The 12,315-nt window shown below is 36.9% G+C and overlaps 2 protein-coding genes across 2 annotated transcripts; both read right to left on the reverse strand.

The window, feature by feature from the left end:
* Nucleotides 1–1,482: 1,482 nt before the first annotated feature.
* On the reverse strand, nt 1,483–3,153 carry LOC132772874 (proto-oncogene Mas-like). The gene has a single exon (XM_060771720.2). The coding sequence runs from the start codon at nt 3,110–3,112 to the stop codon at nt 2,162–2,164; it is 951 nt and encodes a 316-aa protein (XP_060627703.2). The 5' UTR covers nt 3,113–3,153; the 3' UTR covers nt 1,483–2,161.
* An 8,131-nt stretch (nt 3,154–11,284) lies between these two features.
* Nucleotides 11,285–12,232, reverse strand: LOC132772873 (mas-related G-protein coupled receptor member H-like). Its single transcript, XM_067467268.1, has one exon. The coding sequence runs from the start codon at nt 12,230–12,232 to the stop codon at nt 11,285–11,287; it is 948 nt and encodes a 315-aa protein (XP_067323369.1).
* Nucleotides 12,233–12,315: the final 83 nt, after the last annotated feature.

Genomic DNA, 12,315 nt, shown 5'->3' on the forward strand with positions numbered 1-12,315 from the left:
TTTGTATGAGATGAGAGAAAATATATCTCGGGAAGCATTGATTTTCTTTCGATGCTTCATAACTCAAATTGGGTTTCATGTCCTTTTCCCCCTTTGCTTTTCAAGGTCAGAGCAACAGCCAGGAGCTCTCTGGGGCTCTGTGACCACCACCACCATGACAAACAACAACAAAGGTAAGGGTGACACTCAGTGGAACTGTACGGGGTTTGGCCGGACCAGATAGTGAAATCTCCACTCCCACCACTGTCAAGGTGGTGGGCGTTCCTGAGGGCCCGCTTATCCCCCTACTAACCCCAGAGATGATTTCGGTCCGAAGACAAAAAATTGCTTGAAGTCCCCAACATCCAGACTTATCATCTGTCCTCTACTAGGCAGAGAGCCTTCTCGATTGTGGCCCCTTATTTATGGAATGCCTTGCCAGTTGAAACCCAAACTATCCGAGTCCTACTTGCTTTTCGGAAAGCCTGTAAAACTTTCTCTTCCGACAAGCTTTCGATGGGTGAATAACTCGGGACTATGTCTGTTCTTGTTTTTATTGTATTTTAAAGTTAATTGTATTGTTTTAATCTACTGTTGTAAACTGCTCCGAGCCAAATTGGGAGTAGCGGTATACAAGTCAAATAAATAAATAAAGGTTCAGGAGCAGAGAAGTGTAACAACCTTGCAAAAACCAGATGACATCTGAAGGAGGAAAGTAGCCACAGACTTTGTGGTCCATGTGTTGAATGGTTTTAGCTACTGAAAGAATCACAGGTTTTAAAGGTCAGGCCTTTCCTTGACTAGTGGTTTTCAATAGGTGGTTTTCAGATGTTCATGGAGATTCACATTTGCCAAATGGATATGACAGCATATTCCTTTTCAAAAAGGTTATGAATGCCATTTTCCCCAAAAACAAATAACAATAAATGCAGATTCGAATTATATTATATTTATCAGATTAAAAATATCCATACATAGTTTCCTCTCTTTCACAAAGTCTTGAACTGCCAGGTTTATTTGGTCATTTGGAGCAACTCAAATATTTACATCATTTTTATTGGTTTTTATATATGTTTTTACTTTAGATGTAATATACTGATTTATATGTTTGTGAGGAATTTAATTTTTGCCATTTATTATGTTGGAAACCGTTTTGAGTCCCCCTAGGAATGAGAAAAGTGGTGAATAAATAAATAAATAAACTCAGCAATGTAACAATTCATTCTTCCATTGTTGGTGCTTTAATTTATTTCCAGTTTAAATAAACTATAGCTGTGCTGTTGTCGTCGTCAAAGAAATAATCCATATTTAAGATGGTAAAAATAAATTACAGACTAAAAGTATTAAACAATTGGACTTGTTAAAATTAATTGAAAGCCATGCACAGATAATACATGTACAAATTAAAAATGAAATAAAACAGTCCAATTTTAGCTTGGTCCTGGAATGAAACCAATGTCTCCAAATAGAGGGCATTCCAGGTGAGTACAGAATATAATCAGCATAGGATGTAATCAGAAATTGTTTGTTGTTTTCAGAGGGTATTCACAAGGCCATGGCATTGTATGTCACCAAAATTTCTGTGTTTAGGCCCAGGACACACAAGATTGCAGTCACAGCCTTTCTAACGTAACACAAATGACAGAGCTAATCAAACAGTATGAGCCATGGGAAGATGCATGTCATCTATTGCTCAGACTCACTCAAGTAAATCTACACTATTTTACACCAACAGTTTTGCATTGCTAAACAAGTTGTCCTGCTATACAATATAGAATCCTACTGGTCATATACACCTGCCCCAATGCAATCTGAAAGCCAGCTAGGATTGTTTTCCACTTTGCAATGGATGTTTCATTTACCACATACTATTTCTGATAGATTTGGAATTTGTCTGTTTTTATTGACAGTTATTGGGGTTAGAATAAGAGTCGGTACATTCTTTATTCTTACATATAGCATCAAATTAAACTTCGTGAATATTTACATTGCTCTAGCAGTGCAACACCCTCTCCCCCCAGCGCAACCCCATTCTGAATACTTCCATATTGCTTTATAAGGTTTGTGTGTATCAGAAATGTGATGAAATAGAGTCAGAATGGTTGTAATAATATCTTGAAGGCTGCATGTTTCCGCTGAGATGCATTATTTTTCAGTCTTCATTTCAGCTCATGTAACTGCATCACAATTGGGTTTGGACTGAGGTTGTCATTTCTTCCATATCATTTTCATTCTCTGTGAAAAGCCTGACTAGTATTTTCTTGACTTTCTCCCCAGATCGATCCTGCTTTTCTTTCCCAATCAAAAAATAGAAGAGGGGGTTAACAGTACTATTTATATAGGCACCAAGTAGAGCATATTCATTGAAATAGGGATCATTTAAAAGAGGGATATCATCAGAGAAGTATTGAATAGCATTCATTGGAAAAGTAAAGAAGAAGAAGAAGAGAAGGGTGAGCAAGATGACTGTCAGGAGCTTCCCCCGCTTGTATTGAGGCGATATGATGCAGATTTTAATTAGTAGTGCTATAGTGCAGATGGCCATAAGTGATGTGCAAACCAAAATATTCAGGAGGAATAGGTAGTATGAGGAGTTAAAATATGGAAAGGTTAGTGGGAGGACTATATCGCTAAATGAAAAAAGAAAGTTGAAAATCCATATTAGGGCACACAGAGTGGGCGACAGATATGGTGGTCGGTGGCATCGATGCCAAAATGGAAAGAAGACACAGACGCACCTGTCAATGCTGATGAGCGACAGTAGAAACTGACTAGTGCTGAACATGAATTTAAACAGAGTGTTAAAGAATATCATCGAGAAATTATATGTGTCATCTATATAGTTGAGTAATTGTGCAAGCCAGATTGTATTGATAGCAACAATAGCCGTGACCACTCCAAAATCAGCTATGGCTAGGTTCAAGACATAGGTAGTGAAAGGATTTCTCTTAATGCAGAATCCAAGGAACCAGAAGACAACCCCATTCCCTACAAGTCCCAAAAGGCTGGTGGAAAGAGCCATGATGGTTGTCAAAAATATCACTACGCTTGGTAACTGTTTCTCATTGTCCGTTCCATTACACCCCATTTCAGGATTGGGCAGAGTCCTCAGGGACAAGTTGAAATCAGCCATTGTGTTCCGAACCTGCTTTGGAGATTCTTCTTTTGATGCAATTCCTGCTAGAAAAAAACAACAACACTTTAATGCTATGATGACTAACCCTGGGAAATGACTGTGAAGTTCTTGGTGACTCCCCCCCCTCCCCCCGTCCCAATTCTGTTTTAGAGAACTTCCCAAATTCAGGAGGGATTTTTCTTTCCATGTTTGAAAGATTTGGTCGATTGGCAGCAATGGGAAAAATTGAAAGTCTTGTTTCTTTGTTATTTTTAGTCATATCAGTATGAAACCTGCCTCACTTGTAGGCCACATATACAACTGCATGTCTGCCAAGTTTCAGAATGTTTTACCAATCCACTGAGATTATAATTTCAAAAGTTTGCATGTATATTCATATATATGCAAAGCAAAGCAAAGTTTATTGATTAGTCCACTGGCCATATCAACATTAAAGACAAAACCAAAAAACATACAGAAGTAGACACTAATCACTATCCTAAGACTCCTGTAACAGTGAACTAGCATACATTCAAACTTGATTAAATTAAAAAGTAATTAAAAATATCATCATTAAAATGCCAAGGTAAAATTTCAAACCACAAAAATTTAAAACGAATGTTAAACAAAGGTTAAGATAGACCAGCTATTACACAATCCCAAGCCAGTTCAATTTACATGCAATATACATGCAAACTTTTGAAATTGTAATCTCAGTGGGCCACAGGGATGTTCAGTTTGTAACCTGAACATCCAATATTTAAATACACCCATTTTGCTACATGTGGTACAAAGTCAATGATATATGCAATAATAACTGGTACAAAGTCAGTGATATATGCGATAATTTGCTTGCAAACTGGTTTATATAGGACAGACCCAACATGCAGTAAAATTAAGGATCATTGAACACAACAACAGAATCAGAAATCAGTCCAGAGAATAGATTCTCTATAAACACTTTTTGAACAACAACACAGCTCGGAATCATTCAAATTCCACATATTAGAAGTGGTGACACAACCTAAACCTATGGATTATAACACTAAACGCCTACAAAGAGAAACATATTTGATGTTCAGATTACAAACTGAACACCTCCATGGTTTAAATGAACATAACTCATATAGTTGCTTCATATGAGCCTGTTCTGTGGTAACCTTATCATACTATAAATCCCTACTATACTATGAGTATCATTAGCACCATCTGGTGGCTTTAATCATTTATACCATTATAATTGTAATCTCAAGTATTGTTCAAGTATTTGTTCATTTTTAGTACCCTCCATTCAGGCCCGTAGCCAGGATTTTGTTTTGGGGGGAGCTGAGTTTGATGGGGGGGGGCTGAGTGAAAGAGGGTCTACCCTAGCAACCTTTTGTATCCTTACCCCAATACCCCCATGCATATGGGATATATTGAGCATGGTGATCAGATCATGATATGAATAAACATAACAGTTTAAATAATGTACCAGCAAGGCCTTCTCGCGGACCACCATGAGAATTTCGGGCTACATGCCTGCCTCCATTGATATAATTGAAAAAAGACATAGAATACTACTTGGGAGAGGAATGTAAAGTGTTTGTCATGGAAACATACAATTGTGAGTACTTATACCTGATTTATAACTGTATTTATATGCAAATGTTATATGCTTCAGTTAATGTATTACAATATTCCTAGGCATAGTCACCTGAGGAAGACTAAAAAAGTTGAAACTGGTTGTGTGCTCTACAGACTCTTCAGTTCAATGACCAATTTCACAAGCAGCAAATTTATGTTTAGTTTGATATCCATTCTGATGTACACAGCATCAACATTATACTTATGCGTTATCCCAAAAGAAACATTCTATACTGGCAATAAGAACCAACAGAGTGTTAGCAGAGTATCTAAGAAATACTCTGTTGGTTCTTATTAAGGACTGCAAAACATGAACACATTCTTTTGACCTTGAGAGGCCTGCTTCTGCCTCTCTTTTTCACAGATTTTCCTGCACCCCCTCAGAAGCAGCCTGGTATCTCTGTCTAAGCCAGCTGCTTCCTCAGATGAGCTAATATTATCCTCTCTTCCCTGCCTGTTGAATCCCAAAGCACTTCAACTTTCACATTTTGTATCAGCAAAAGCATCTTGCTTCAAAACCCCCTCCATTCCCTCAGCTGCAGAATGATCTTGCTCTTAAACCCCGTCTGTTTGCTCATTTACAGAACCATCAGGCCTTGAACCCTGAAACCCCTCATCTTCATCTGGCTGAAGATGAGCTACTCTGATCCCTTTTGTCTAAAGTTTTGGCTGCTCCCCACCGGGCTCATTTTCATACATTTGGCAAATTAATCTCTTGAACTGCTAGAATCCAAGACACCAAAACAATATTTGCACACACCTCATGATCAGTGCTGGTTCAAATTTTAAGCCTGCTATGATGGGCAAAAAAAAAAGAAAAGAAAAAGAAAAAAAAGAAGAAGATCAATTTGAATTTAAAGTAGAGTGTTTTTCTTCTCATCAGTGTCATTTAATTTTGTTCATATTTAAATCTCTTTTCTTTTATTTCCATATCAATGAGGGACATTTAGAAGACTTGGCCAGCTTTTGATATCTCCAGATTTCTTTATCAAATAAGATGCTACAAAAAGTACACATGAACAAACTTGTTTGAAAATCATGTTATAAAGTATCCTGAATACCTATATGGAGTTCTTAAAATTTCTTCACCTCAACTTTAATTTTTAATATAATCACTATAAGATCATTGTATAGAGAAGGGGTGAGAAAGAAATGACCATTGTTAAGGAATTGTTAATGATGATAATAAAGCAGAGACAACAAAATCATATTTTAAAAAACAGCTGGAGGTATTATCACTGCTTGGCTTCAAGTCTGATTTCTCTGAAAACAAGTTTTTGGGACATCATATCAGCTACATGGTTTAGTGGTTTGAGCGTTGGACGATGACTCTAAAGACTAGGATTTGAATTGCTACTTGGCAATGGACACATTGGACAAGTCAGACTCCTCAGCCTCAGAGCAAAGGCCAAACCGTTTCTGAACAAGTCTGGGCAAGAAACCCCCATGAGAGGTTCAGTTGCCACACATCAGAAAAAACTTGCAAGTGCATATTTAGTTGCAAGTCACACTTCTGAACAATTTGGTCCATAGAGCTGGAAGGATTTCAAAGGCTCATCCATTCCAACCTCCATTCTGCCAAGCAGGAATACACAACCAAGCTCTTCCAACAGCTGGCCATTCACCCCCTCTGCTTAAAAGCCTGCAAAGAAGTAAATTCCATCACACTTCTAGGCAACATATCCCATTACAGAACACCCTTACCATCAGGAAGTTCTTCCTAATCTTAGATGGAATCTCTCATTAGCTTGAATCCATTGCTTTGTGTTCTACTCTCAGGAGCAATAGCTTATTGGTAGCAAAGAAAGAATTGTAACACTTGGTAATTTGTTGGGGTGGGAAGCCGTCCATTTTGACTTTTTCTAGGGCTTTTTATCTAAGTAAAAAGCTCTAGAAATAAGCCCTAGAATAACTGGAAAGGGTTTATGCATGAGAAAAAATTCAAGAGAACTCTCTCTATTGATGAAGACCTCAGAAAAATGTGTGTAACTCTATGCATAAACATCCAAATGTAGAAAATAATGCTGAAATGCACTCTGCTAGAAATATACATTTTAGTATAAGAGCCCAGAACAAATGTCACCAAAATCTGACGGGCTGAAAACTTCAAAGGAAATTGCCTAACTCCAACATAATCAAATCATAAATTTTTTCAGTCCTTTCTTACGTCCATTGGCCATGGTTCCAGTCCAAAAACCTCATGCAGATTTATCAAACCATCCCATGGAAGATCCAATTGATTGTAACAGATGACAATGAGCCTGTTTGTGCAAATAACCCTCCTTCCCCACATACCTGAGTGAAAGAATGGATATAGCTTCAGATATAGTGATGAGAAGAAATGTGCTATGGAGTTCTGTGCTGAAATGACAGGTTATGGGAAGAGACGCTCCTGTAATTACACCCCAAGTCTCCAAAAGGCAACACTGTTCTTGCTGTTCTTCAAAATCACTACAAGAAAATATGCTCATGCCTTTGCACAAAACTCAAGTCCATTTAGGATGAAATTGTGCTGTTCCTCCAATGAAATGTAAGAAAAGCAATGCATGCCCATTCGTTCTTTCTTCACTTCATCAGTTGCTATCTTCACATCATAAGACAAGAACGTCGTTTTCCTGGCTATCAAGATAATATCTAAGTTTAAAGGCAGGAACTCTGACCATGTGAGGCTCTGGTAGGCACTCTTGAGTCAAGCAAGTTGTCATTTTTTATTATACACATTTGTGAGCGTGATTGTTCAAAATAATAATGATAAAAATATTGGGGGGAGGAAGAAGAGGGAATGAATGGCAAAACATCCTATAAAATGCATATGCTTTCTTATCTCCATAGTTGAGACATTATATGGATCATGGTTTGGAGATAATTCCAATTGGTAGATAATTTTTTCAATACATAGAAAATGTTTCTGGTGACAAATGTAGGATCTGGCTTTAGGGGAGCTCCAGGGCATACCCAAATTTGGGGAATGTGGCACAAGACTGTGTTAAGCATTTAGGGTTAACTGGCTTCATGCAACAAGTGGATGCCTCAAAGCCCATTCACTCTTGTTCTTTTTCATTTCGGCCGTGTAGAGGAGGCCTTTGACAAAAAAATAATCATTTTCATAAAGTGATATTATGCCTGTCTAGCCCATTGTTTCCTCATCTTCTTCCTGAGATATTTTTGCTCTCTCAAAACTTTTCTCAAAATTAGAAAAAATCAGCAAGAGACTGTGGAAAATAGAGAGATTTCACCTTCTTCTTCCACTACTTCTGGAGGAAGAGAAGAAGTTTGCTTCTTCACAGTAGAGGATTCAGTTCCCTTCTACACTGCTGTATAATCCAGATTATCAAAACAGATAATCCACATTATCTGCTTTGAACTGGATTATATGAGTCTACACTGCCATATGATCCAGTTCTAAGCAGATAATCTGATTTTATAGGGCAGTGCAGAAGGGGCCTCATTTAATATAAAAATGGTCACTTGTGATATATCTGCTGGTCTCACTCTACAAGAACAGTGCTACTATATTACTAATATAAGCGGTTACTCCTCGTTGAGTAGGATTGCCTTCCTAGTGTAAGGTCTTGGTTTTGGAAGTAGAAAGCTGTTATTTTTCACAACAACAACAACAACTTTTATTGATTAGCCAGTTGGCCTTATCAAAAACAAACAGGTCAAACACAACATACAACATACATCTAGTCGTCTTAAAATAAAATACAAATATACAGGTATTTGTCAGTTTGTCAGTTTGAAACCAATGTAGCTTAGCCGTAGATCATATATCAACTATCTGCATTATTTTTCACAAAGAGGTCAAACATTTGTTTTTTTATTATGTTATTTTGCACTGTTTATTTTATTTTGTTACTTTATGTATTTTGATGTGATGTAATTTTTCTGTTGTTTTGTGTCCAACTTTACTGTATTATTTTTGGGTCTGGCCTCATGTTAGCCGCCCAAGTCCCCTTTGGGGAGATAGTGGTGAGGTATAAATAAAATTTATTATTATTGTTATTATTATTATTATTATTATTAAACATTTCTAGATGGAAGGTGATCTCAATAAGGGTTTGCTTTATGTGCCTTCCTCTTGGCATTTTTCTCGGTTTCACTTTCCATTCATTCCTCTTCAAAATTCATAGCACTATTTGTAACAGCTCCAGTTCCAACACTTCCCAGTTCTCAGTTCTCTTTAGGCTAACTTTAAGTCCATGTTGAAATCTCTTTTGTTATCCACTAACTTTCTGTTTTCTGTTTTTTGAGATGAAAGTAAAATCACTACTTTGAGAGATGACTATCAGGCATTTGGACAAAGTGGCCAGTCAAGCCTTCCAAGAGATGCTTTTCTGTAAGTCTGGGGTGGGATCAATGCCTGTAAGTTATGGGTTGTATAATAGAGTTCTGGCTTTGCAACAGTTGGAAGGCATAGAGAATTCTTTTGAGAGAGACCACTGGTGGTACTCATTATTTATTTCTTTGTTTGTTGATCCATTATTTATTGATTCATAATTTAACTTATTAAACTCCAGTAGACACATGTTTGCATCAATGGCTTTCCACCATCTTAGGTACCTTCCAGAGAGGCCCCATATCCCAGAATCTGATGCCAGGTTTTTTATTTATCCCAGGTTATCTGGCAGTGCAGACTCATATAAACCAGTTTAAAGCAGAAAACCTGGGTTCAGATCCTGGGATATAGGGCCTGCCTGGAAGGGCTCTTAAGCACAAACTTGGTGGCATGAACTTGAGCTGACAGAATAGAATATACCAGTCTTCAAATACATAATTTCTACCTGCTCCAAGAGTCTGTAGTAGTCCTTTTGTCTTTGGCCATGTATTTGTATAAAGCCCAAGTTCATTTTCATAACTAACATGATAAAACTAAGAGACTCAAGATCATCCAGTATCATTATAACTATAGGAAGAAGAAAAAGGAACTAACAGAACAGAGGTATTTCTTCTTTTTTTTGCTCCTCTCACAATTTATTGATGGATTGATTTTAACATTGACAATCTAATTTACAAACAAAATAATAGATATTTAAAATAAACTCATAGGAAATTAAAGAGAAGAAAAAGAAATAAAAATATATAACTAAAATACAGAAGCCACCTGAGCGACAATCCTAGCTGTAATGACAAAAAAGGGCTAAATATTACTCTGTTATAATGCAATGAAATAATCCAACTTAAATTAAAAAATATGAAAGACACAAATTATTATTTCATTTTCAGAATTCATCTTAAAAAACAAAACAAAACAAAACTAGAAACCATTTCCATCTTTTAAATAGTCTTCCATTGGCATATTCTTTAGAAGCTCTGAAACATTTGGAAACATTTCAATAGCTTATTTGGGGTTACACCTCATCTATAAATCATTTTCCATTTAAATTACCAGGTTTTCATTTAAATCACCACACAAAAGTTGATCCTTTGACCACATTTTCTCCCATACCACATATGGACATTATGCCCACAGCATTCAGCATTTTTTACATTGGTTCATCTTCGATCATGAGTTTCAAAAACCATTTATAGATTTTGTCTAATTCCTTGGTTATTATCTTTACACAACTCCATGGCTACGTTTCCCTTATCTCGATAAAACCCATCCTTAGGTTTCACATAAGCAAATCAGTTAAGTTCTTTGGTTTCCTTAAGATTTATCTCCCTTGATTGAAACCTCCTGCTATACTGTTCAAATATACAAATGATATCATCAACCAACCTTCTCTAATTTTCAACACATTCTTTCCTTAAACATTATTTTCTGTGCTAAAGTGGCTACTGTTACCTTATGACAATGTCTCTGCTTGTCAAACTTGCAGGAAAGCCTTTCTAATGAAATGAATAATAATAGTAATAATAATAATAATAATAATAATAATAATAATAATTTATTTATATTTACGTCTATCTCCCCAAGAGGACCCAGAGTGGATTGCAGAACACATTCAAGGCAGACATTCTATGCTGTCACAATTAATAACACAGAGAGACAATACATAGAGGCAAGGCTGCCCGCGTTTTCATCTCCGACATCTGGAGGCTGTGCTCAACTTGACCATGGGGATGTGCTGTTGCTCCATTTTCCATTCTGAGGAGACTGATACCATAGATGCCTTCCTGATTGATGTAGCTGGCATATTTTTCAGGATTGCCTTTGACCACAAACTGAAGCACTACCTATTTATCTACTTAGATTGCTGCTGTCAGGCTGCTAGGTATACATAGGCTAGGGCTGATGGCTGGAGCTCACCCTGACCCGCGGTTTAACTGCTGACCTTTGGGTTGACAAGAATTCCAGTAACTCTACATTTAATCCACTGTGCTAGCTATAGCCTTAACTATTTCTATTACTTCCTTGTATTCATAACAAATGTTTTAGTCTTTGAAAGCGAGATGGGACTGAGCATTGCAATGCATACTTTGGAAATAATTGTATATATCTCATTGACTTTTCAAAGCAAATAAAACTTTCTAAACATTACTCAATCTAGAATCCATTTTTTCTTATACATTTATGAATGACTAACTACCTTGTTAAAGGGCCCTTTTAGCTATTTGGGATCAGATTTCCTCATTCTCTCTAGAGTCTTCCTCTTCCTTGAAAAGTTTCTCAAACACTTTCTTGATTTGCTTGCTGGATCTCCCTCTTTTATCTCTTCCCACCAAATAATAGATCATGGGGTTAATGGCACTGTTTAACAAGGCACACATGACTCCATATCCATACAAATAATCATTTTGAAGAAGGGATAGATACAGAATATGAGTTATATTAAATGGAAAAGCTAAAAGGAGGAAGAAGAAAAGTGTGATCCAAATGGTTCTTAACAGTTTTCCCTTCTTCTTCTGTGGTGATCTTAAGCAGAATTTTAAAAACATGGCTATAGTGGACACACACATGATGGACATACAAACCACAGCATTAAAGAGAAAATGTAAAAATTTTATGATATTATATCCAGTGAAATGGAGACTGACACCTATAGCAGTAGTTAAGAAGCTGAGGATCCATACAACGACACACACAGTGGTGGATAAATGTGGTGGCCGGTGACATCGATGCCAAAGTGGGAAGAAGAGGCAAACGCATCTGTCAATGCTGATGATTGTCATGAGGTACTGACTAACAGTGAATGTAAACAGAACGATGGCATGGTAGGCAGAAGCAAAGTAATCATGAATAATGTTGGGAGGAACCAAGCCAAAAAGAAAACATATATCACCAATAAATTCATTGCTGAGCACAGAAAAGTCTGCAATAGCAAGGTTCAAAATGTATGTGGTGAAGGGAGTCCTTTTAATACGGAAGCCAAGAAGCCAAATGACAATTCCATTCCCTACAAGTCCAGGAAGGCAGATGAGAAGTGCAATGATGCTTGTGATATATAGCCAGTTGCCAGAGAATGCATATTCATTTTGGGACTCATTATAATCTGTTATATTTTCAGTTGCATTATATTCCAACGACTCATTCACAGAAGGGAACAGTGACTTGCTGAACATTGTCATTCTGAAGGTTTATTTCTGGAGAACACACTCCTACAAGGGAAGAGGCAAAGGAATCATTACATTCCAGCTCTGCAGCACAATAA

The sequence above is a fragment of the Anolis sagrei genome, chromosome 4, assembly GCF_037176765.1.
Source record: "Anolis sagrei isolate rAnoSag1 chromosome 4, rAnoSag1.mat, whole genome shotgun sequence".
Classification (NCBI taxonomy): Eukaryota; Metazoa; Chordata; class Lepidosauria; order Squamata; family Dactyloidae; genus Anolis; species Anolis sagrei.

Excerpts from the sequence above, each read along its gene's own strand:
- LOC132772874 (XM_060771720.2), bottom strand. The coding sequence starts at position 3,112 with ATGGCTGATTTCAACTTGTCCCTGAGGACTCTGCCCAATCCTGAAATG.
- LOC132772873 (XM_067467268.1), bottom strand. The coding sequence starts at position 12,232 with ATGACAATGTTCAGCAAGTCACTGTTCCCTTCTGTGAATGAGTCGTTG.